This window comes from Callithrix jacchus, chromosome 13, assembly GCF_049354715.1.
Source record: "Callithrix jacchus isolate 240 chromosome 13, calJac240_pri, whole genome shotgun sequence".
Lineage (NCBI taxonomy): Eukaryota > Metazoa > Chordata > Mammalia > Primates > Cebidae > Callithrix > Callithrix jacchus.
The window spans coordinates 5,191,556-5,215,831 of NC_133514.1; the positions used below are offsets into that span (position 1 = coordinate 5,191,556).

The 24,276-nt window shown below is 45.7% G+C and overlaps 2 protein-coding genes and 1 non-coding gene across 53 annotated transcripts in view; 2 read left to right on the forward strand and 1 right to left on the reverse strand.

Moving 5' to 3' along the window:
- Nucleotides 1–10,518, forward strand: part of LOC118146714 (ATP-binding cassette sub-family C member 6-like) — a 48,575-nt gene extending 38,057 nt beyond the window's left edge. Inside the window, exons 10-11 of one of the 2 annotated variants that reach the window (XR_013525419.1) lie at nucleotides 1,900–1,994; nucleotides 4,578–10,518. Coding sequence is in view for 1 of the 2 variants with exons in the window: in XM_078347073.1 (XP_078203199.1) it covers nucleotides 1,900–1,943 (44 nt within the window). In the remaining variant the exon portion in view is untranslated. Of the gene's footprint in view, nucleotides 1–1,899 lie in introns of both variants that reach the window. The other variant, XM_078347073.1, reaches the window with a different exon arrangement.
- Nucleotides 1–24,276, reverse strand: part of LOC100398008 (uncharacterized) — a 115,299-nt gene that overhangs the window by 69,996 nt on the left and 21,027 nt on the right. For 16 of the 50 annotated variants that reach the window (XM_078347069.1, XM_078347060.1, XM_078347063.1 and 13 more), the window contains 5 exons: nucleotides 14,164–14,225; nucleotides 8,990–9,133; nucleotides 7,374–7,539; nucleotides 5,362–5,522; nucleotides 2,085–2,135 (listed from right to left, as the gene is read on the reverse strand). In XM_078347069.1, coding sequence (XP_078203195.1) covers nucleotides 7,434–7,539; nucleotides 8,990–9,133; nucleotides 14,164–14,225 — 312 coding nt within the window. In that variant the 3' untranslated portion in view covers nucleotides 2,085–2,135; nucleotides 5,362–5,522; nucleotides 7,374–7,433. Of the gene's footprint in view, nucleotides 1–2,084; nucleotides 2,136–5,361; nucleotides 5,523–7,373; nucleotides 7,540–7,891; nucleotides 8,088–8,152; nucleotides 8,273–8,989; nucleotides 9,134–14,163; nucleotides 14,226–19,558; nucleotides 19,654–24,276 lie in introns of all 50 variants that reach the window. The other 34 variants (XM_078347059.1, XM_078347027.1, XM_078347024.1 and 31 more) reach the window with 11 other exon arrangements.
- On the forward strand, nucleotides 17,247–17,350 carry LOC118147017 (U6 spliceosomal RNA). The gene has a single exon (XR_004733198.3). It is a non-coding gene; the product is annotated as a U6 spliceosomal RNA (small nuclear RNA).

Consider the following 24,276-nt stretch of genomic DNA (forward strand, 5'->3'; position numbering starts at 1 on the left):
GGTCCCCTCTTCTCTCAGCTCACTGTCTGGAGCAGAGGGTCCTGCTGCCTGCTACTCTCCCCTCGTAATGAGAAGGGTCTTAGGAAGCAGAACCACAGGCCACTGCTACCAGGTAGTTCAAGCTTAAGTGCCTTCAATGCAGGAGTGCAAGGTGGCAATCGCCCGTGGGGATCACTGGGGCTGATCCCATCCGAGCTAGCCACCCTAAGGACACTTCTCAGTCACACACTGACCAATCCCACTGTCTTCACAGTGCACAAGAATTCGAAGTAAGATCAGATGGATAGGTAGTCATGTTCAAAGAAAACCTTTAGATACCTTAAGGCTGGGGATGGTGGCTCACGCCTGTAATCCCAGCACTGTGGGAGGCAGAGGCAGGTGAATCACCTGAGATCAGGAGTTTGAGACCAGCCTGGCCAACATGGCCAAACACTGTCTCTACTAAAAATACAAAAATTATTCAGGCATGGTGTTGCACGCCTATAGTCCCAGCCACTCAGGAGGCTGAGGCATGAGAATTGCTTGAACTTGAGAAGTGGAGGTTGCAGTGAGCAGAGATTGTGCCACTGCACTCTGGCCTGGGTGACAAAGCAATACTCCATCTCATAAAATAATAACCACCTCTGTCAAATTTAATGTGTCTAAAGCTTTATTTTCGTTGTTTTGTTTCTGAGATGGAATCTCTCTCTGCCCCTTAAGCTGGAGTGCAGTGGCACGATATTGGCTCACTGCAACCTCTGCCTTCTGGGTTCAAGAGATTCTTGTGCCTTAGCCTTCAAAGTAGATGGAGCTACATACAGGTGTGTGCAGCCAGGCTCAGCTAATTTTTGTATTTTTAGTAGAGACAGGGTTTTGCCCTGTTGACCAGGCTGGTCTCGAACTCCTGACCTCAGGGGATCTGCCTGCTTTGGCCTCCCAAAGGGCTGGGATTACAGGCATGAGTCACAGCACTTGGCTGACAGAGGTTGAGTAAAAAATAACCCGCACATCATGCAACCATTGAATCAGAATATGTTCAAAGAGGCTCTAGTATAGCCACATGGTCAAAGATGAATGGACAGAAAACAAGTGAGGTACATAAACAGCCAGATTGGTTGCAGCTCAGCATTTGCTTTGTTTGAATGTGGTTTAAACAGTTGGCTGCCTTTGATTGGCTGAAATTCAGTGATTGACACATGAGTAGGCTGCAGTCTGTGTAGGAGTCCAGTTTACAGTTCACTACATGGGAAAACCTTTAGGCCAAACCTAAAATATGTAAGGAGGCAGCTTTAGGCTAAACTACATAGCAGGTAGGTAGACAAGTATATACAGATATACATGGATAGATATTGCTGCTGTTATTACAGCCCAGGAAACCAAGGGACAGAGGTTAAATCAGCTCACTTATCCACAGATAAGACATTCAAAAAGTTTTCAGCATCAGAATTGTGCATAATTTGTATTCTGTCAAGTTGGACTAACAAATCTGATGGTAAACAGTAGGGGCAAAACAATTGCACCAAAGCTTAAGCCAAAATGGAAATTCTGACAACAGGATGGGTGCAGCGGCTTATGCATGTAATCCCAGCATTCTGGGAGGCTGAGGGGTGGATTGCTTGAGCTGAGTTTGAGAACAACCTGGGCAACATAGCACAACCCTGTCTCAAGAAAGTAAAATTTTGACAACAGAGTTCCAGTGGTGGGCAAATTACGTTCATCCTGTGAAATGGCATCAGAAGAATGGGCTTGCTTGACTGGGGTAATAGATGGCATTTAGCTGGGTACCACACAGGGAGAAGGAACGAGTGAATGACTAGAGAGTATACCCTGAGCTCAGTGGCTATCAGTGGGCCTGAGGGTTGGGCACATGCACCCACCATTGGGAGAGACACTGACTTCATCTTTATTTCCTCTAAACAGGTCCATCAAGTCAGTCCTTGAGAAGGACCACACCACTTCATTAGCCCAGTGGTTCCTCTAGATGACCATGACAGGACAGCATGCAATATGGCAGGGTAAGCACCTGCTTGGCCCACCCACTGCTGCCACCCCCAGCAGCCCAAGTCCTCCCGCCAGATGAAGCAGTTGGCAGTGGTGATACTCACCTTTCTTGAGCACCATTCTAGACCTTCGTTTTCTTAATCCTCACAACCACACTAAAAATAGATACAATAGCTCTATTTCAGACATACATAAAAAGTCTTTTACAATTTATTTTTGAGAGAGTGGCTCATTACCCAGCCTGGACTGCAGTGATGTAATCACAGCTCACTTGCAGCCAAGTTAAAAGACTTCTCTGTGTCCTCATAGCTAGCCTGGGACTCAAATCTAGGCCAGTCTAACTCTGAAGCTTGTAGTGTTTCTCCTGTTCTATACTGCTACGTACCTTCACCCACCTACTTATCCATCCCATCATCCACCTAGATGTTCATCCACCCACCCACTCATTTACCCATTCATCCCGTCCATTCTCCCACCTACTCCTTTATCCAACAATACATAGCAGCCATTCCCTCACCTACACATCTGTTTAGCTGTTCATCCATTCTTTGATCTTTCCATCCATTCATCCACACACCTACCCATTTATTCATCCACCTGGCAACCACACACATAATGTCCACTGTGTGCCAGGCTAAGTCTGGTGGAGACTGGATGCTAGTGAGGATAGACAATAATTATCCCAGCAGGCTAAAAAGCAGGCGGTCTCTGGTAACAGTTAAGTGCTATAAAGTAAGAATGGGCCAGGTGCGGTGGCTCACGCCTGTAATCCCCGCACTTTGGCAGGCCGAGGTGGGTGGTTCATGAAGTCAGCATTTTGAGACCAGCCTGGACAACATAGCGAAACTCCATCTCTACTAAAAATACAAAAAAAATTAGCTGGGCATGTTGGTGGGCGCCTATAATCCCAGCTACTCAGGAGGCTGAGGCAGGAGAATTGTTTGAACCCAGGAGGTGAAGGCTGCAGTGAGCCAAGATTGTGCCATTGTACACCAGCCTGTGTGATAGTGTGAGATTCCATCTCAAAAAAAAAAAAAAAAATTGGAGAATGATCAAGAGCAGTGGCTCACGCCTGTAATCCCAACACTTTGGGAGGCTGAGGCAGGAGGATTGCTTGAGGCCAAGAGTTCAAGGGTAAAGTGAATTATGATCATACCACTGCAATCCAGCCTGGGTGACAGAGTGAGACCCTGCCTCTTAAAAAATGATGAAATGGAGACCAACTGAGGGTCACGGTTGGTATGGATAGGATGCTCTGAGAAGTGACATGTGAGCTTCCCCAAAGAATGTGTCAAGGAACTAATCGGAGCAAGAGAAAGAGTGCTCCAGGCAGAGGAAGCAGCAGGCACAATGGCTCTAAAGTGGTAAGTGGTTTAGGGTGCCAGAGAAAGGGGTCCCATGAGGCTGGCAGGTAATGAGTGGGGGCAAGATAAGAATTTTTGGAATTTAGGTTTTTTTGTTTTGAGATGCAGGTTTACTCTTGTCACCCGGGGTGCAGTGCAATGGCGCAATCTCAGCTCGCTGCAACCTCTGTCTCTCAAATTCAGGTAATTCTCCTGCCTCAGCCTCCCAAGTAGCTGGGATTACAGGCACCCGCCACCATGCCTGGCTGATTTTTGTATTTTTAATAGAGATGAGGTTTCACCTCGGTCCAGGGTGGTCTCAAACTCCTGACCTTAGGTGATCCACCCACCTCAGCCTCCCAAAGTGCTGAGATTACAGGTGTGAGTCTCCTGCCTGGCTGGAATTTCCTTTAAGAGCAAGAGATAGCTATGGACAGGCAAGTGATAAAATATGATTAGATTGATGTTTCAACAGTCTTGTCAGGCTGCAACTGTGCATAGAACTGCAGATTTGTAGGAGTAGGATCCTAAACCAGTGGCTGAACCTCTCTGTGCCTCAATTTCCTTATCTGTGAAATGGAGGTTATTATGAGCATAGATGCATGCCTGACCCATGGTGGGTGTTCAAGATAACCCTTCTGGATGGGTGTGGTGGCTCACATCTGTAATTCAAGCATTTCGGAAGGCCAGGGAGGGAGGATCGCTTGAGGCCAGGAGTTTGAGATCAGCCTGGGCAATATAACGAGACTCCATCTCTTCAAAAATACGAAAATTAACAAGGCATGGTGGTATAAAACCCTAGTCCCCGCTGTTTGGGAGGCTGAGGTGGGGAGGTTACTTGAGCCTAGGAGTTCAAGGCTGCAGTGAGCCATGATTGTGACAGTGTACTCCAGCCTGGGTGACATGGGCAATGAACAAGACCCTGCCCTAAAAAATAAATAAATAATGCCAGGTACGGTGGCTAATGCCTGTAATCTGAGCACTCTGGGAGGTTGATGGGTGCGGATCATGTGGTCAGGAGATCAAGACCATCCTGGCTAACACAGTGAAACCCTGTTGCTACTAAAAACAAATAAGTAGCCAGGTGTGATTGCATGTGCCTGCAGTCCCAGCTACTTGAGCCTGGGGGTGGAGGTTGCAGCTGAGATTGTGCCACTGCACTCCAGCCTGAGTGACAGAGTGAGACCCTGCCTCAAAAATAAAAAGAGGCCTCATAGTCATCCATCCTTATCCAACTATGGGTCTATCACTCAGGTACCTTGTTTTGGCCAATGGGACGCCAGCCAAAGGAATACTGCGAGATGCACATGGCAATTTGTATGCTCTTGTGACCCTGTCGTCGCCATGACAACATGCCCAAGCTGGTCTGCTGGAGAATGAGGAATGCACACATACCCTTCTTGCCCCACCTGAGGCCAAGCAGATCAGCTGACAGCCAGCTGATCCTGAGACATGATGTGAGTCCAGCCAAGATCAGCAGAGCCACCTGCCTGACTGCCCTCACCAGGGAGCAAAGATCACTGCTTTATTGTTGAATGTGACTGAGACTTTGTGGTTGGTTGTCATGGGGCGTATAATCAAACCAGAACCAGGCACTGACAATACCAGAGTAGGATGCCAGAGGTTCCCCTGCTAGGCATTAATGCCCTAGTTGCTGGGTCATGGACAGATCTCGAGTATCCTGGGAGAAGGACCAAGACAGCTGGGGACTAGGGGGGCTCAGACCAGTGCTAGTGACCAACTGGTACAGAAGCCTTTCTATAGCTTAACAGCTGATAGCCACGTCAACTGAACGGGGCTGGTGCATATAAAAGGAAATGCATTGTTCATCCTGGTTATTATACCTCATGGTACAAAAAGCCTGGATTAAGACTCATTTTACAGATACAGAAACTGAGGCTCCAGGTTTCTGGGGGTGAAGGGACAAATGGGTCATCTGCAGCACAACTGGGACTCAGATCCAGGTCTGACACATCTGGACAGAATCTTCAAACACCCCTACCCAGATGAAGCCCTTCCTCAGTCTACTCCCACCTACCTGAGGTTCTCTCCACCTTCTGGGCACTCGTGGTCCAGCTTATCAGGAAGGGCTGACATGAAGTCCTTCAGGTGAGCCAGCTTCAGGGACATCCAGACCATCAAGTACTAGCTGAACGGGTTCAGGTTCATGCAGAAGGAACCCGAAAACAAAACAGGGTCCTGTTCAGAGAGGAGAGTGTGGCAGCATGTGATGCCTACGTCACAATGACATGGACAGAGAAGAGGTGAGACTAAAGACTTCTGGCCGGGACTGGTGAAGGTGGGGTTTCAGAGCTCCTTGGAATCAGTTTCTGGTGATGTTAATAGCAAGAAAAAGGCCAGGTACAGTGGCTCATGCCTGTAATCCCAGCACTTTGGGAGGCTGAGGTGGGCACTTCACTTTAGGTCAGGAGTTCAAGACCGGCCTGGCCAACACGGCAAAACCCAGTCTCTACTAAAAATATAAAAATTACCTGGGCATGCTGGCATATACCTCTAAGTCCCAGCTACTTGGGAGGCTGAGGCAGGAGAATCACTTGAATACAGGAGGCGGAGGGTGCAGTGAGCAGAAATCAGGCCACTGCACTCCAGTCTGGGTGACAGAGCAAGACTGTCCCCCTGCCAAAATAAATTCCTTAATAATGGAAAAAAAAAGTCTGGAAAATCTTAGTGTGACAGAGTAAGATGGATTTCCTTTCCATAGAACTTCCTAGAGCCGTCAGTATGCATATGGGTTGAGAAACTTCCAGAAGTGAGAGGTAAATCCTAAAGGTAAAGTCCTGTGGATTTCTGTCCTCCAAAAGAGAATCTTCTACGGAACTTTAGGGAAGATTACACTAGAAGGCAACACATTAAGGAATCCACCTGCAGGCATTGATCTAGAAAATTCTTATTTTGGTCAGGCATGTTGGCTTACCCCTGTAATCCCAGCACTGTGGGAGGCTGAGGCAGGAAGATCACTTGAGGTCAGCAGTTTGAGAACCAGCATGTGTAACATGGTGAAACCTTGTCTCTACTACAAATACAAAACTAGCTAGGCATGGTGGTGTACACATGTAATCCCAGCTACTTGGGAGGCTGAGGCTGGAAAATCACTTGAACCCAGAAGGCAGAGATTGCAGTGAGCTGAGATCACACCACTTCACTCCATCCTGGGAGAGAGTGAGACTGTGTGTCAAAAAAAAAAAAAAAAACAAAACAAAAACAATTTTTTATTGCCAAATACTGTGTGTTCTCACTTTTAAATGAGAACTGAACTCTGGGTACTCATGGATGTAAAGATGGGAACAACAGAACCAGAGCGTCCAGAAGTAAGGAGAGATGGAGAAGGGGAATCTATCAGGCACCCTGTTCAGTGTTTGGGTGATGAGACCCATAGGCGCCCAAGGGTCTATGTAACAGGCCTGCACGTGCAGTCCGTGACCTAAAATTCAAAACATTCTTATCCTGTCTAGCTCTTAGAAGGGGTAAAGATTCTCAGTCTGACTCTGACAGCAGAGAGAAGACCATGTCTTTTTGGATTTTTCTAGATGCTCAGAAAACTACCACTGACAGGAAGTCGGAAGTGATACTCAGTGATTTTCCACATTGTTAATCATGTGCTAACAGGAAATTCAGAGAAGCAGCAGCATATCCTAATCAAAATAATGAAAGCCGGGTGCGGTCTTAGGCCTGTAATCCCAGCACTTTGGGAGGCCAAGGTGGGCGGATCGTTTGAGCCCAGGAGTTTGAGCAGCCTGGGCAACATGGTGAAACCCATCTCCACAAAAAAATACAAAAAACAAAACAAAAAACCTGGATGTGGTCGCATGTGCCCGTAGTCCCAGCTACTCAGAAGGCTGGGGTGGGAGAATCACTTGAGCCCGGAAGGTGGAGGTTGCAGTCAACAGAGTGCATGGACACGATTTCAGAAAAAAAAAAAAAAAAATAGGGCCACACGTGTTTGTCCCCAAACTAAACATACATCACTGTTAGTGCAGTCATAGTGCATGCCACCCCTGGCTCACCCCCTTCGTGGCACCCAGACCCCACCTGGGGATGATGGTGATCTTGAAGTGGAGGTTATGCAGGCCCATCTTGGCGATGTTGATGTCAACAGTGATCACTCCTTTTGGCAGACTCGTTGATCCGAAAGATGCCCAGGGTCAGGGACGACGTCCCAGCTCCTGTCTGCCACCATCTGCCCCACGATGCCAACCTGCAGGATAGAAGGGAATGCTGGCATCTGGACTTGTCCCTACCCCACAGTGCCCTTATTTCTGCCCTACCTCAGGCATCAGTCATCTGGTCAACCCAACTCCACACCCCCTCCCTCACCCACTGCCCAGAGACATTCCTTTAAGGGTGTTTTGGCCAGAGGTCAAGAAGGATTCTCTTCCCTTTGCCAGGCTCCCAAAAGGAATTCTTCAGTTTTTTAAAGGTTACTTGAGACCTCAAAAGAGAAACACAAGAGGCAGACGGAATTTCCAACAAAGCCCTATTTGTTTCGACTCAGTAACTATTAACTAATCATTAGGCGTTTCCTCATTTCTCCAAGCTGTTTTTCACACCTCCGAGGGTGAGTTTCCCATTATGAGCTGTTGAAATACGTCAGAGATTCAAGCAGCTCTTCTGTGCCAGTTGCCATGACCTGGTCTCCACACATCCTCCTCTGAAGGAACTAGGTTCTCCAGCTAATGGCCAATAATAACATGCTTCATCTCCAGTTCTCCCTGGTCTCTTGAGAGATGGGCTTCCTCTACCCTCCTACAGGTGTATCACAGAGCAGCATGCATGCAAAAATTCTCATGACATAAGCCATAAAGACTTACCAAGGGCCAGGCACAGTGTGGCTCATGCCTTTAATCCCAGCACTTTGGGAGGCCGAAGCAGGTGGATCACCTGAGTCAGGAGTTTGAAACCAGCCTGGCCGACATGCTGAAACTCTGTCTCTACCAAAAATACAAAAATTAGCCAGGCGTGGTGGTATGTACCTATAGTCCCAGTTACTCAGGAGACTGAGGCAGGAGAACCACTTGAACCCAGGGGATGGAGGTTGCAGTGAGCTGAGTTCATGCCAGAGTAAAACTGTCTAAGCCCCCCACCCCACAAAAAAACAAAACAAAAAATAGACTTCTTCCAGGGGTCAGACATGCTGGCTGACTCCTGTAATCCCAGCACTTTGGGAGTCTGAGGCGGGCAGATAGCTTGACCTTAAGAGTTCCAGACCAGTCTGGGCAACATAGTGAGATCCCTCCCATCTGTATGAAAAATACAAAAATGAGCCGGACATAGTGGCACATGCCTGTAGTCGCAACCACTTATAGTCCCTCTACTTGGGAAGCTGTGGTTGCAGTGGGCTGAGATCACAGCACTGCACTCTAGCCTGGGCAACAGGGTGACACCCTGTCTCAAAAAAAAAAAAAATTCCAGAACATATCTGTGGGGCTCGTTTGGTCTTCAGACTATCAGTTCACCTAAAGCTTTCACTTCTACAAGTTGGATGCACTCTAACTTTTACTGCCACAATCCACTCTGAACTGCTGCAATAGCCATTCAAGCGGAGGTGTGGAGCTGTGAGTGACAGGGCAGATGCTGCAGCTAGCTTCATCCACCTGGTGGCACCCTGTGCCCGACTGGGATTGCGGGGGGGGGGGATGTGTACCCACCTTTTCTCCCCCATTGGTGTTGACACTGGTGTGCCTGAGAAAATCCAGGTCTTCTCGGTAGCATGGGCAGGAGTTCCAGAATTCCACTCAGCCCACCTGGAGCCAGCTGCTGGGCAGAGCTGTTTCCTGGATTTGCCAGGGTGCCTTTGATCACGAGAGGGAGAGAGTAAGGAATTCCCAGTCCATCCTAGAAAGCTGTGACTCCCCAACCTCCCCTCCCTCTTACCCTGCTGCCCAAGGAGGCCTCCCAGGCCTCAGCACTGGGGGTTTGCTGATCCTGGAATGCTCTTCCCCATATGACCTCCTCACATCCTGCAGATCTCTGATGTATGTAGAGCTCTCTCAGCCCCGCATTCCTCTATCCCCTCCCACGCTGCTTTCTTCAGAGCACTGCCTGCCTCTAGCCCTTTCAGGGCTCATATACTTGAGTGTATGCTGTCTCCCATGCTCACTGCACCATCCACTCAGTGAGGACAGGCTCGAATTGTTCACTGCACATAGTAGGAGCTCAACAAATATACAGACATAACAAGAGTGACAGCTGCTGATACAGAAGGTGAACCAGTGGTAGAAGGCACAGAAACAGGGATCATCATCTCTCAGTAGGTCAGCGATACCCTCTGTAGAGCTGTTGTATCTCTGTAACAGGTAATGACTGACTAGACCATACTTGTTCACTTTTGTCTGCCAGAAATAATCTGATGTTCATGTTCACCCCTCTCTCAAAATAATTGTTCGACTGACTTTACTTTCGTGAAACAGAGTCTCATTGTTAACCAGGCTGGAGTGCAGTGGCATGATCTCAGCTCACTGCAACCTCCACCTGCCGGGTGATTTTCCTGCCTCAGCCTCCCGAGTAGCTGGGATTACAGGTGCCTGCCACCATTCCCAGCTAATTTTTGTATTTTTAGTAGAAATGGGGTTTCACCATGTTGGCCAGGCTGGTCTTGGACTCCTGACCTCATGATCCACCCACCTTAACCTCCTAAAGTGCTGGGATTATAGGCCTGAGCCATGGCGCCCAGCCATAGATATTCTTAATATGAACATAGTAGGTAAACTTTTGAAAATGTTTTCTAACAAAATGTAAACGTTGCCCTCAGATTTTTTTAACCTCAAGGAAATGAATAACAGCTTGTCAGAGATTTCCTATAGAATAAACAGTTTTTTAGAGAACTGTCATTAGGTTGGATAAGGCAATAGGTAATTTCAAAACAGGAAGTAGTAGTAGTACGTCTTACCCATATCTTTAGGCTGATGCCAAGTTGTAAGGGTATAGACAACACTGTCATTTTTTACGCACAGACTGGCTGTAGGTGTTGGGGGAACACAATACAGAGATTTAAAACGGGGATTCTGTAAAATCTACACTATGTTCTGTTTCTCGAAAGTGTTTGTGATTTGTTCCTCACACTGCAGTGAGTAAAACGTAAAGAAAACAATAATATAAATCTTGAAGTATGTTTCAATGTTGGGTGAATTTTTGTTTTTAGACACCAATAAAACTTACTTGTTTGATTTAAAAAAATATTTATGGATGGAGTCAATGAAATGAGTGGTCTTCTCTGGACAGGCACAAGAATAAAAGTGAGTTACCCTGGCTGCCTACCCCGGCAGGAAAGCAAGGATAAAAGCAGGGACTGTATCTCTCAATGAGGAGGAGGAGGAGGAGGACGGGGCTCACTCACTCCACACGAATGCTGATGCTGTGTCCCTCTCCAGCACAACTGCCCGCTGACAACAAAGGCAGCCACGCAGCTGGGGATGTCTGAATGTGGATAGACATCTGCACATATTACAAGGTTATTATAGCTCATTCTGTTGGGTCATGCAGGATAAAAGGGCTTTCTTTTGGGGGGTGCATACAAAAGATTTAGGGAAAAATTATTAGGAGGGAAATATCAAGATGGCTCTAATTCACTCTTTTTTATCATTCATTCATTTATGGTTTTTTTTTTTATTTTGTTGTTTTGAGGAGTCTCGCTACGTCTCCCAGGTTGGAATGCAGTAGCGTGTTCTCAGCTCACTACAACTTCTGCCTCCCAGGTTCAAGCAATTCTCCTGCGGCCTTCAAATCTGGGACTACAGGCTCATGCTACCATGCCTGGCTAATTTTTTATATTAGTAGAGATGGGGTTTCACTGTGTTGCCCAGGCTGGTCTCAAACTCCTGAGCTCAGGCAATCCACCTGCTTTGACCTCCCAAAATGCTGGGATTTACAGGCATGAGCCACCATGCTTAGCCTCAGTCCTTTATTTGGTGAGTCTCCTTGTGTCACTCAGGATGGAGTACAGTGGCACAATCAAGGCTCCCCACAGGCTCCAGTTCCTGGCCTAGAGCTATCCCCCCGCCTCAGCCTCCCAAGTAGCTGGGACTTCAATTGTGAGCCATTATGACTAATTTTTTTTTTTGGTAGAGACAGAGTCTCTCTCTCTTTCCCAAGCTGGTCTTGAGCTCCCGGGCTCAAGCAGTCCTTTCACCTTGGCCTCACAAAGTGTTGGGATTATAGCCACGAGCCACCATGCCCCGCCAACTTTAAAAAACTTTACACTAAAAAAGGCTAATATGGGCCAGGCCCAGTAGCTGTTGCCTACAATGCTAGCACCGGGAGGCTAAGGTGGGAGGACTTTGTGAGCCCACGAGTTCAAGACCAGCCTGGACAACATAGGTTGACTATCTCTATAAAAAGTAAAAATAAAAAAGTTGCCCAGTCATCATGGCTCACACGACTTGAAAGGACTTGTAGTCCCAGCGACTTTAAAGGATTGCTCTCGGCCAGGAGGTGGAGACTGTAGGGAGCCGTGATTGTTTTAGTGCAATCCAGACTGGTCAACAGAGCCAGACAGAAGAATAACAAGACGAAGAAGACGACGAAGATGAAGAAGAAGAAAACAGGTTGAGGAGGGGAAAAAAGGCTGACATGACAAAGCATTAGCAATTGTGACATCTGGGTGATAAGCTTATTGTGTTTTATTATATTAGTCTTTCTATGTGACTCTACCCAGGCTGGAGTACAGTGGTGGGATCTTGGCTCACTGTAACCTCTGCCTCCTGATTCAAGTGATTCTCCTGCCTCAACCTCCCAAGTGGCTGGGATTACAGGCACCTGCCACCATGCCTGCCTAACTTTTGTATTTTTAGTGAAGAAAGGGTTTCACCACATGGGCCAGGCTGGTCTCAAACTCCTGACTTCAGGTAATCCACTCACCTTGGCCTCCCAAGTAGCTGGGACTTCAAAAGAATACTTTTATAATAAAAAGTTAAACACTTCCATTTTTTCTTTAAAAATAATTTCAAACTTATAGAAAAATTACTCAAATCATACTAAGAATTCAGTCAATTCACCCCTATGAATTAACATGTTGCCAAGTTTACAGTATCATTCTGTCTCTATCTATTCACACACACACACACACACGCAAACACATCATCTTTTTCTAAACCATTCAAACAGTTAAAGGCCTAGCACAGTGGCTCACACCTGTAATCCCAGCACCTTGGGAGGCTGAAGTGGATGGATCACTTGAGGTCCAGGGGTTTGAGACTAGCCTGGCCAACATGGTGAAACCCCATCTCTACTAAAAGTACAAATATTAGCCAAGCGTGGTGGTGCATGCCTGTATCCCAGCTACTCAGGAGGCTGAGACAAGAGAATCGCTTAAACCCAGGAGGCAGAGGCTGCAGATCAAGCCACTGCACTCCAGCCTGGTCAACAGAGCAAGACTCTGTCTCAAAAAAAAAAAAAAAATTAATATGTAGGCTCTACATTTCTTTACCCCCAAAAAACTAGAAGCGTATCCCCTTACAATCCAGGACAAGGACATGCTCTTATGTAACTAGAGCACAATTTTCCAAAACAAGAATGAATGTTAAATTACATCAACTGTCCCAGTGATGCTTTTTAATAGTAGTTTGAAACAATTATTTAAAACATCTAATTTTTTAAAAAGATGTTTACAAAAAGTTCATAAAGACAATGAGATCAGGCATGGTGGCTCATTCCTATAATCCCAGCACTCTGGGAGACTGAGGCAGAAGAATCACTTGAGCCCAGGAGACCAGCCTGGACAACCTGGTGAAACCCCGTCTCTGCCAAAAAAAAAAACCTTCTGGGCATGGTGGAGCGTGCCTATAGTCCCAGCTACTCAGGAGGCTGAGGCAGGAGCATCATCTGAGCCCAGTAGGTCGAGACAACAGTGAGCTACAATTGTGCCACTGCACTCCAGCCTCAGCGACAGAGCAAAAGCCTGTCTCCAAAAAAAAAAAAAAAAAAAAAAAACCACAAAAAGATGATGCATATTAGGGTGAAAGATTCTTCAAATAATCCCCAATAAGATGTTGACAATGGAAAGAAAAAGATGTACAAAAAGAAAAGCACAAGGTGTCTGGGCACGGGGACTCACACCTGTCATCCCAGCACTTGGGGAGGCTGATGCGGGTGGATCAGCTGAGGTCAGGAGTTCCAGACAAGCCTGGCTAACATGGCAAAACCCTGTCTCTACTATAAATACAAAAATTAGCCAGGCATGGTGGTGCACGCCTGTAATCCCAGCCACCTGGGAGACTGAGGCAGGAGAAGCGCTTAGACCAAGGAGGCAGTGGCTGTAGTGAGCTGAGATTGTGCTACTGCACTCCAGCCTGGGAGACAGCGAGACTGCAGCTCAAAAAGCAGAAGGAAGAGCAGAAGGAGGCATGCTAAAACGATGACAGCGGCTGCCTCTGGGGGCTTCCTGACTACATATCTGCACATGTGGGTTTAACCCACATTTCCTACGGTGAGACAGAGAGTGGAAGGGGAACAATGTCAGTAATAACTATACCTAATATTTTAAAAACCCAAATCTGTCATACTGAACATGATGCCTAGGCAAGAAATAAAACACTAAACAATACCCAAATCTGAAGCTAAAGCAAGTGCAGTCCAGGGTATGGCTGTCCCAGGCCAAGCCTTCTGCAGAGCTTTAAGCTGCTCCTGGCTCACGTGTTTATCACATTCAAGCTGATAAACTTGCAGGACAGAGTTGGTGTCTCTGAGGTCACATGACCAGCACAGGCAGAGTCAAGACAACTCTTCAGAAGAGCAAAGGAGAGCGAAGTCGAGGAGGCAGCTCAGCATGTTCATTCATTCATTCATTCCCCACCACCTCCCTGAGGTCTTGGGGGCCCAGCCTTACCCTGTGATCCACCAGAAGTTGATCCTGGACAGGACAGAGGCGCTGGACTCTGGGCAAGGATTCTAGTGGAAAGAAAGAACAGGTTAGGGAGGAATAGGTAAAGGAACGATCCAACTTTTCATCCAGGCCAGAGCTTGGCAAGGAGTAGTCAGCTGCCCATTCTTCCTTCAAGAGGACCAGTGTGCAGAATGGTAATTCTGCACCCCAAAAGGATTCTCTCTTAAGCACCAGGAGAAAGAAACTCACAGCAGTTTCTCCTGTTTCACTCAACAGTGTCTACCAGGTGCAACCACAATACAAGCTATCGACCTGCCTTATCTTCTATCCCCAAAGCAACCCTAGGAGCCAGTGTTGCCATCATCCAAACTTCACTCATTCATTCAACAAATATTTTCTGAGCACCTACTATGTGCTGGGCACTCTACAAGGTACTACAGGGTTACCTTAGATCCCCACAACAGCCTCATAAGCTGGTATTCCTATTGTCCCCATTTTCCTCATTGAGTCATTGACCACCTACTATGAGCCAGACATGCTACCGACAGGTTATATACTTGCATTATTTTATATCCTCATGGAATTCTATAAACATGGTATTACTACTATCTCCACTTCATTCATTCATCCAACAAATACTTCCTGAGCACCATCCATGTGCTCCGCACCCTGCATACAAATCTAAACAGACCGAAATGACCCAGCCCGTATGGAGCTTGTGGTCCACGGCAGTAGTCATCGGTAATACCTGCCAGCGTTCTCTCCTGTCAATAGCTAGCTCTAACTGCTTTACACCAATCACCCTGTTTAATCTTCATCCCCACCTCACAAGGTAGGCCAAAGTATTATCTCTGTTCGCAGATAAAAAATTGGGGACCAGAGAAGAAATAATTTGTTCAAGGTTCCCACAGCTAGAAGTGGTGGAGATAGGACGTGCGACCCCGAAGAGTCAGACTCCGGAGAGACATGCATCAAATGATCACATGAACAAATACAAAACTGTGACTTCTGGGCCTTGCTGTGTGTCCTGAAGGGAGAGAAATATTACCGATGAGACAAAGTTAGCGCATGGGGGCTGATCCGGTGTATGAAGGTCAGAGAAGGCTACCTGAGGAAAACTGTCAAGCTAGCAACTGAAAGACGAGTAGAGGAGAACTAACGAGGAAAGGCAAGGCATCCCAGCAGACAGCAGTATGTGCAAAGGCCCGGTGGTAGCACAAAGCATGGCACACTCCAGGAACCAAGAGGGGGCCTGAGCAGTCTACACTGCAGGCCACATATTGTGGTATTCCTTCTAAAGGCAAGGGAAAGTACTAAGAGACTCAAAGCAAGCTATCAAATAACTTATTTCCCAGAGGCACGAAGATGAGCCCCAACTCAACATACAGGCAAGGAAAGGGACTGACACAGAATCCTGGGATGGCTTTCAACACAGATGGATTCAGGTCAAAATTCTGAAAGACAAGCTTTAAGCAGGAGAGGAAGCCAGGTCACCATGTAGCAAGGGGAGCTTTAGCCAAGGACTGCACTCAAAGTCCCAGCCTCGTGCAGAGATAAGGTGTTTACAGAGCCCGATAAGGCAGCATACTCTCCTCAAGTGGTTTTCCATCCAAGGCTGGGCATACTTTTTAAAAAATACTGTATCCTGGCGGGGTTTCATGGTTCATGCCTGTAATCCCAGCACTTTGGGAGGCGAAGGCAGGTGGATCACTTGAGGCCAGGAGTTGGAGACCAGCCTGGCCAACATGGCAAAATCCTGTTTCTACTAAAAATGCAAAAATTAGAGTGGTGGCTCACAACCGTAGTCCCAGCTACTCAGGAGGCTGAGGCAGGAGAATCACTTGAACCCAGGAGGCAGAGGTTGCAGTGAGCTGAGATCTTACCACTGCACTCCACTCTGAGGACCCTGTCTGTATCTGGGCCTTATCATCACCAGGGATTCTGATTAAGCTGGTTTGGGGTGTGACTGGGGCACTGAAACTTTGTTTTCTTTTTAAACATTCACATTTTTCTTGGAAAAGTTGCTAGGCAGCGTATACACAAGATTAGCCAAGAACATTGTGTCACCCTGGACAACAAGGAAACTAAGTATAAACGGGATTGTTAGAAGGCCCAAGAGCCAAGCAGAAGTGGCACTGCAGGCTAAAAAGGGGACAATTTGAGCTTGGACAAGGAGAGTAAGAGCAACGGGCTGAAACACACCAGTATTATTATTTTTTTGGGGTGGGGGGGGCGGGGACTGAGTCTTGCTCTGTCTCCCAGGCTGGAGTGCAGTGGTGTGATCTTGGCTCACTGCAACCTCTGTCTCCTGGGTTCAAGTGATCCTCCTGCTTTGGCCTCCCACGTAGCTGGGATTACAAGCATAAGCCGGGACACTGGGCTAATTTTTGTATTTTTAGTAGAGATGGGGTTTCACACTGCTGGTAAGCAGGCTAGTCTTGAACTCCTGATCTCAAGTGATCCACCCCCCTCAGCCTCCCAAAGTGCTGGGGTTACAGAAATGAGCCACCACGCCTGGCCAAAAACCTCTATTTTTACTTTAGGCTTCAATGATCAATTTCACATCAGAATGTGAAAAGTGATGAGTCTCTAGCAGTCTTATCCTGAAAACTGGGGCTGATTATAAAGCACTACTTTGCTCAGTCCCATTTTCCTTCAAATCACCTGTTTTGAGTAAATGCACTAGTTTCCTTTTCCACCCTGTATATGGGCAGTAAATCCTACCAGGAAAAAACCATAATTAGCACCAGCACAAATTCAAGGTTTCCAACCTGAGCGTAAGCATTGCTTCGTAATTATTTTTACCCATCCCAGGTTATAGTCTCCTACAACCCCAAAATGCAATCTCAAATGTCCTCCATTCTGCATAAAACCCATGCTGGCCCCTCAGTGGAAAACATCAACATGAATTCTGTATCTCTTCTCCTTTACTTTCACATGACCGATTCCTGTCGCACTGACTGTGCTTGTTACCGTGTATGTCTAGCATTAGACTGGACTCCTAGAGAAGAGGAACTCACATTCATTTCTTTGTCCCCAGGGCCAAACTCCAACGTGTAATCCAGGAAAGAAAGAACTCCAATTCTGTGCTCGCTTCGGCAGCACACATACTAAAATCGGAATGATACAGACACGAGCGTGGCCCCTGCGCAAGGATGACATGCAAATTCGTGAAGCGTTCTGTATGATTTAAAACAAAAAAGGAATAACTCCAGTTCTTTCGAGTTCTGAATTCGTGTTCCTCTCAAAAATGGCAGCGTGTATTCAAGCTCTGTTTATTTTCCTGAACCAGTTCTCCACCTTTGGGGGTCTAACAAAATAGTCTAGGAAATGAAAAATGTCTAGAGATTACTCCCAAATGGTAATCTTTGCAAATGAAACTCTTATACCTAACTTTATACTAATAAAAATTTCATTTTTTTTTTTTTGAGACAGTGTCTTGCTCTGTCACCCAGGCTGGAGTACAATTACAGCTCACTGCAACCTCAACCTCCTGAGCTCAAGCAGTCCTCTCACCTCAGCCTCCCGAATATTGGGGCCACAGGTACCAGCCACCATGTGTGGCTACTTTTTTGTACAGATGGGGTTTCACCATGTTGCCCAGCCTGGTCTCGAACTTCTGGGCTCACAGGATGCACCTATCTCAGCCTCCCAAAGTGCTGGTATGACAGGCGTGAGCCACTGTGTCCAGCCCCAATACCACATTTTAACTGTGTGCTGAGGTGGCTGGATTGAAGGAAGAAATGGGTACTCCATTCTCTTTTATTTCCTAGTCCTAACGGGTTTTAAACACACGAATATTGAAGTTTAAATGCCCTAGAGCTGAAAAACAGATTTAAAAGCTTGACAGTCTCACAGTATCTGGTATAAGTTGAAGAAAATAAAACGCAAGGTTTGAGTAAATTTTACGTCTTTAAAAATGAAATTAGAATAATCTGAGGAAAGATTTCAGAGATGAAAAGCAGGGTTTGCAAAATTTAAAACAGCAAAAGCAGCAGTAAGTAGCAGATGAAATATTACCAAACAAAAATTAGTAACATAAAAAAAATCAGTTAATGAGTTATCCCACAACTCAAAAGGACAAAATAGACCAAGATGAAAGAAAAAATGTTAGAAATATACAGATTGGGTTGAGCACGGTGCCTCACGCTTGTAATCTTAGCACTTTGGGAGACTGAGATGAGCAGATCACAAAGTCAGGAGTTCGAGACTAGCTTGGGCAACATAGTGAAACCCCGTCTCTACTAAAGATACAAAAAACTGGCTGGGCGTGGTGGCTCAAGCCTGTAATCAGAGCACTTTGGGAGGCCGAGGCGGGTGGATCACGAGGTCAAGAGATCGAGACCATCCTGGTCAACATGGTGAAACCCCGTCTCTACTAAAAATACAAAAAATTAGCTGGGCATGGTGGCGCGTGCCTGTAATCCCAGCTACTCGGGAGGCTGAGGCAGGAGAATTGCCTGAACCCAGGAGGCGGAGGTTGTGGTGAGCCGGGATCGCGCCATTGCACTCCAGCCTGGGTAACATGAATGAAACTCCGTCTCAAAAAAAAAAAAAAAAAAATACAAATAACTAGCTGGGCATGGTGGTGAATACCTGCAATCCCAGCTACTAGGTAGGCTGAGGCAGAAGAATCACTTGAACCTGGGAGGCAGAGGTTGCAGTGAGTCGACTGTGCCACTGCACTCCAGCCTGGGTGACAGAGCAAGATTCCGTCTCCAAAAAAAAAGAAAAGAAATCTACAGATCAACCTTACCAGTATAGAAAGAAAACAGCATTTTTGGACAAATGTACTGAGCATCAAGTATCTAGTATACTACAGCCATGATACAATAGAGAATAAGAGAGACATGGAATGTCTCTTCAAAATATTCACATTCTACAACAAATGAAGCTGAAGCAGTGACTGAAGCAAACTATGCTTATGAAGAGAGGGCAAGAGAAGGAAGGAACAATGAATATATACATTCTATGTTTTAGCCAAATTTCAGGCAAAGAGATTCTGATAGAATTTCAAAGATTTCAGAAACAAAGTAATATCCTTCAAGCATGGTAAGGATTGGCTATCTGGGGTATCAAGTTTTTAAAAAATCTGGGTGGCCATGTTTTTAAATGAATATCACATGTGACAAGGATATGGTTAAACTGGCACTCCCACACATTTGCAGTGGGAACGTAAACTTTTAATTTTCTAGATGTAAATCTGACAATTCCCCTTCGTGTACAGCTTAAGAACCTTACTAATGCTTCTGCTAGACATGGTAACTCAGGCCTGCAATCCCAGCACTTTGCGAGGCTGTGGAAGGCTGATCGCTTGGGGTCAGGAATTTGAGACCAGCCTCAGGGTGAAACTTCATCTCTACTAAAAACACAACAACTAGCTGGGTGTGGTGCATACCTGAAATCCTAGCTACTTGGGGAGGCTGAGGCAGAATTGTTGAACCCAGGAAGCAGAGGTTGCCGTGAGCAGGGATTGTGCCACCACATTCCAGCCTGGGAAACAAAGCGAGACTGTCTCATAAACCAATCAATCAACCGATCAGTCCTTACTAAGGTTCCTTACACCCTCCCACCCCCTCCATTCTTTGTGCTACTGTCATACTTCTTACTCCCATGTGTTGTAAAACTTAAAATGCATGATCATTTTTGCAGCTACCGTTTCTTTACTTCCAATGCTGTGCAGCCATCGCCTCTAACTGCAGAACATGTCCATCGTGCAAAAAGGGAAATCTCATACCTGTTAGCACTCACCTTCAATACAACTGTTTTAAGGAGATTAAAAAAAAGTGTCTTATTTTTGCTCCACTTTTACCATTTCTAGCACTTCTCAATTTTTTGTGAAGATCTAAGTTTCCATTTTAAATCATTTGCCTCCTGCCTGAACAACTTCAGCATTTCTTGTGGAGGTCTGCTGGCAACAAGTTCCAGTAGGCCTTTTTTTTTTTTTTTTTTTTTGAGACAGGGTCTTGCTCTGTCACCCAGGCTAAAGTGCAGTGTGGCTCAATTACAGCTCATTGCATCCTCTGCTTCCTGGACTAAAGCAATCCTCTCACCTCAGTCTCCCAAGGAGCTGGGACCATAGGCATGTGCCACCATGGCTAGTGTGTGTATTCTTCGTAGAGATGGGGTTTTGCCATGTCACCCAGGCTGGTCTTGAACTCCTGGACTCAAGCAATCCTCCTGTCTCAGCCTCCCAGACTACTGGGATTGCAGGTGTTGGCCACTGCACCCAACCCCAGTAGGCTTTTAAAAAAAGTACTTTAAAGATGTGTCTCCAGGCCAGGTGCAGTGGCTCACAGCTGTAACTCCAGCAGTTCAGGAGGTCAAGGCAGGCAGATCATGAGGTCAGGAGTTTGAGAGCAGCCTGGCCAACATAGCGAAACCTTCTCTCTACTAAAAATACAAAAATATGAGCCAGGTGTGGTGGCATGCACCGGTAATCTCACCTACTCAGCAGGCTGAGGCAGGGGAATCACTTGAACCTAGGAGGCAAAGACTGCAGTGAGCTGAGATCATGCCACTGTACTCCAGTCTGTGCAAAAGTGAGACTCCGTCTCAGGGGGGAAAAAAAAGAAAATTCAAGAGGTCTCTCCATTGTCTGTTGATGTGGTAAATTTGTGATGAGAAGTTTGCTGTTATTCTTACCTCTGTTACTCTGTAAGTGATGTGTACTTTTTCTCTGCCTGCTTTCAGGATTTTCTCTTTATTATTGGTTGTCAGCAATGTGATGATGATGTGCCTTGGTGTGGTTACCTTTATAGTTACTCTCATTGGGATTCTTAAATATGTGGGCTTATAGTTTTCATCAAATTTGGAAATTTTCTGGTCATTATTTTTTAGAATCTTTTTTCTGTTCTCCCCTTTCTCTCTTTTCTGGGGCTTTGATTACATATGTCAGACTGTTTCTGTCTCTAACAACTGTCCTTGTTATAGTCATTGATGCTCTATCAATTTTTTCCATTTTTCTTTCTGTTCTCATTGTGGACAGATTCTGCTGCTCTCTTTGAAGTTCACTGATGTGCGCTGCCTCAACTACTGTTAATGCCATCATTGTGCTTTAACATTTATTTCTAACTCTAGATGTTCTGTTTGGGTCTTTTAGAAATATCCCTTCCAGTTCTCTTCCCATTGTGTTAACCGTCTCCTCCACTTTTCTGAACTGAGAGCATATTTATCATTGCTGTTTCCATGTCTTTGTTAATCTCATCATCTCTGCCATTTCTAAATCTAGTTCTGTTGATTGTTCTCCTGATTATGTCACATTTTCCTGGTTTTTTGCATGCCTGGTCATTTTATTGAATGCCTAACAGTGTGAGTTCTGTGTTGTGGATTTTGTATATTCCTTTAAATAGCAGGGGACTTTGCTCTAACACACAGGTAAGATCCCTTACATCGGTTGGATCTTCCAAGCCTTGCTTTTTCATTGTTAGTGTAGGTCCAGAGTACCCTTTCACTTAGGGCTAACTTAGCCTCATTACAGAAAGCCATGCCCTTCTGATGCCCTTGTATATACTCTGGCTAATGGCAACACAGATTATTCCCGGCTCTGTGTGAGTTCCAGGAATCGTTTGGCCTGCTCCTTTCCAGTGGGGTTCTTTCTCCGGCCTCATGTGCTCTCCTCTCATGCATGTGTAGGTCAGGACTCAACCTGACTTCAGGAGGCTCCTTCACCTGCCTCGAGTTCTTTGTACAACTCCCACCTCTCTGGTACTCTGTCTCACGAATTATGATAATCTTCCCTCCCCACCAATCCCCATCTTGTCCTCTCACTTCAGTATAAGACACCAGGCTCTATTTGGGTTCCCCATCCCTGCTCTGCACCCTGAAAACTACCTCCAGATAATAAACTGGAGCAACCAGACAACTCAGCAGGTTTGTTTCCCACCTTTCAGTGACCACAGTTTTGTGTTGCCTGTCACCCGGTGCCTATAAATTGCTATTTCATATATTGTCGAGTTTTCTAGTTGCTTAAAATAGCAAGGTAAATCCAGTCTTTGTTATTCCATTACTGCTGGACAGAAATATATATTCAAGTAATAGTTTCTCAATTTTGTATCTTGTTGTTGCTGTTTTGAGACAGGGTCTCACTCTTGACCAAGCTGGAGTGCAGTGGCTCATAACTCACTGCAGCCTCAAACTCCTGGGCTCCAGGCATCCTCCCACCTAGGCCTCCCAAAGTGCTGGGATTACAAGAATATGCATGCCACTATGCCCTCAATTGCGCACCTAAAGGCTTAGTCTTCATCAAGCTCTACCTCTTTATAACACCAAACAATGTTTTTCCTCCTTTTATCTTGGAATGTGCTCTGCTCTTCTTAGCTTGACACTAAACTCTAGGCAAGTTTCCAAATTCCCATATTGCCACATTTTCTTCTACAACTGTGTAGGATCTCACCCTGTAAAATGTTAACAAGTCCCACGAATTCGTTCATGGCCTCTTTCGGGGCTCTCTCTTAACAGCAGTACTATGCAACTGGCCTGGGACTTCTTCATTCACAGAGTGGGAAACAAAATATAATTTCTACATTTTAAAGTGTGTGTCTGTATGTGTATATATGTGTGTGTGTGTGTGTGTTTTTAGAAGAATCTTCTGTCACCTAGGCAGTTCAATCTTGGCTCACGGCAAATTCTGCCTCTAGGGTTCAAGCAATTCTCATGCCTCAGCATCCCGAGTAGCTGGAACTACAGGAACATGCCACCATGCCTGGCTCTAATTTTTGTATTTTTAGTAGAAATGGTGTATCACCATTGGCCAGGCCGGTCTCAAACTCCTGGCCTTAAGTGATCCTCCGGCCTCAGCATCCCAAAGTGCTAGGATTACAGGCGTGAGCCACCACGCTGGCTATATAAATACTTTCATACATATACAACCAGAGGAAAAAAAATAGAAGCTAATTCACTTAAAGTATGAAGAATCATGACCTATTTTATGGGTAACATTTTATTTTCCTGTATTTTCAATACACACACGTGCACACACGCACACACCTATTTTTAAAGTCCCCATTTCCAGCTCATAACCTTAGCTGTTTTTACACGTCTGAAACTCACACCACTATTTTCAAAAGCAAGTCACATATCTTCCACCTAGAGCCCGTCTTTCTCCCTCTGTGCCAGTTAACGATACCCAATCCTCCCATAAGCTTCAGAGTGATTTCAACTTGTTTTTCTTTTCCCACATCTAGTCAAAAATCCTACTGGAAACAGTAAGTTTCAATCCATGAGAAACAATATTATTACAGAGGGCTCCAGAATAATGATCTCAAAGGAGCACTAAAAAGCAGAATGAAACCCCCCCTTTTTCCACATCAGAGATGTGAGGAAAATCTGCAAGGAGGAAGCCATGACCTTGGCATAGAAAGAAGCAGCTTGTTGCTGGGGAAAAGAGGTAGACTGGGAAGAGCAGGCCAAAGTTGGACAGTAAGCCAAGGTGGGAAACTGTTGAGCAGAATCAAGAGGCCGGGGACTTGAGCCTGTGTTTTGGGGGTACCCACAGATGACAAACGGAGAAACATGTCATAAACACAGCTTCAAATGGTGCTTTGGCATAAAGTTGTTTCGCTGGCCAAACTGGCATTTAATATTGGTTCAAATGAAAAAGACACACCAGCCATCAACTTTTAACTATGTCATCAACGAGCTCTGAATAATGCCATGTCTTTTTACTTTAACGCTCTTTTGAAAATGGGTAATAAATGAACAATGAACAGAATTCAAAAGTCACAAAATAGTATGGACCTTGAGAACACTGTGCTAAGTGAAACAAGCCAGTTACAGACAGACAAATACTATATGATTCCACTGGCATGAGCTGTCTAGAGCAGTCCAATTTATAGACTCAGAAAGTAGAATGGTGAGTGCCGAGGGCAGGAGGACGGATTAAGTACTTGTTTAAGGGCTATGAAGAAGTTTTGGAGACTGGTGGTACGATATGAAGGTACTTAACACTGCTGAGCTGTACCCTCACAAATGTTTAAGGTAGTAAGTTTTAGTATATGCATTTTATCACAATTCAAAATTAAAATTTAAGTCACAAATTAGTACAGAAAGTATCACCCAATTGTGCCTTCTGGCCACTCAGTTCCACTCCTCGGAGACAGCCAGTGTTAGGATATA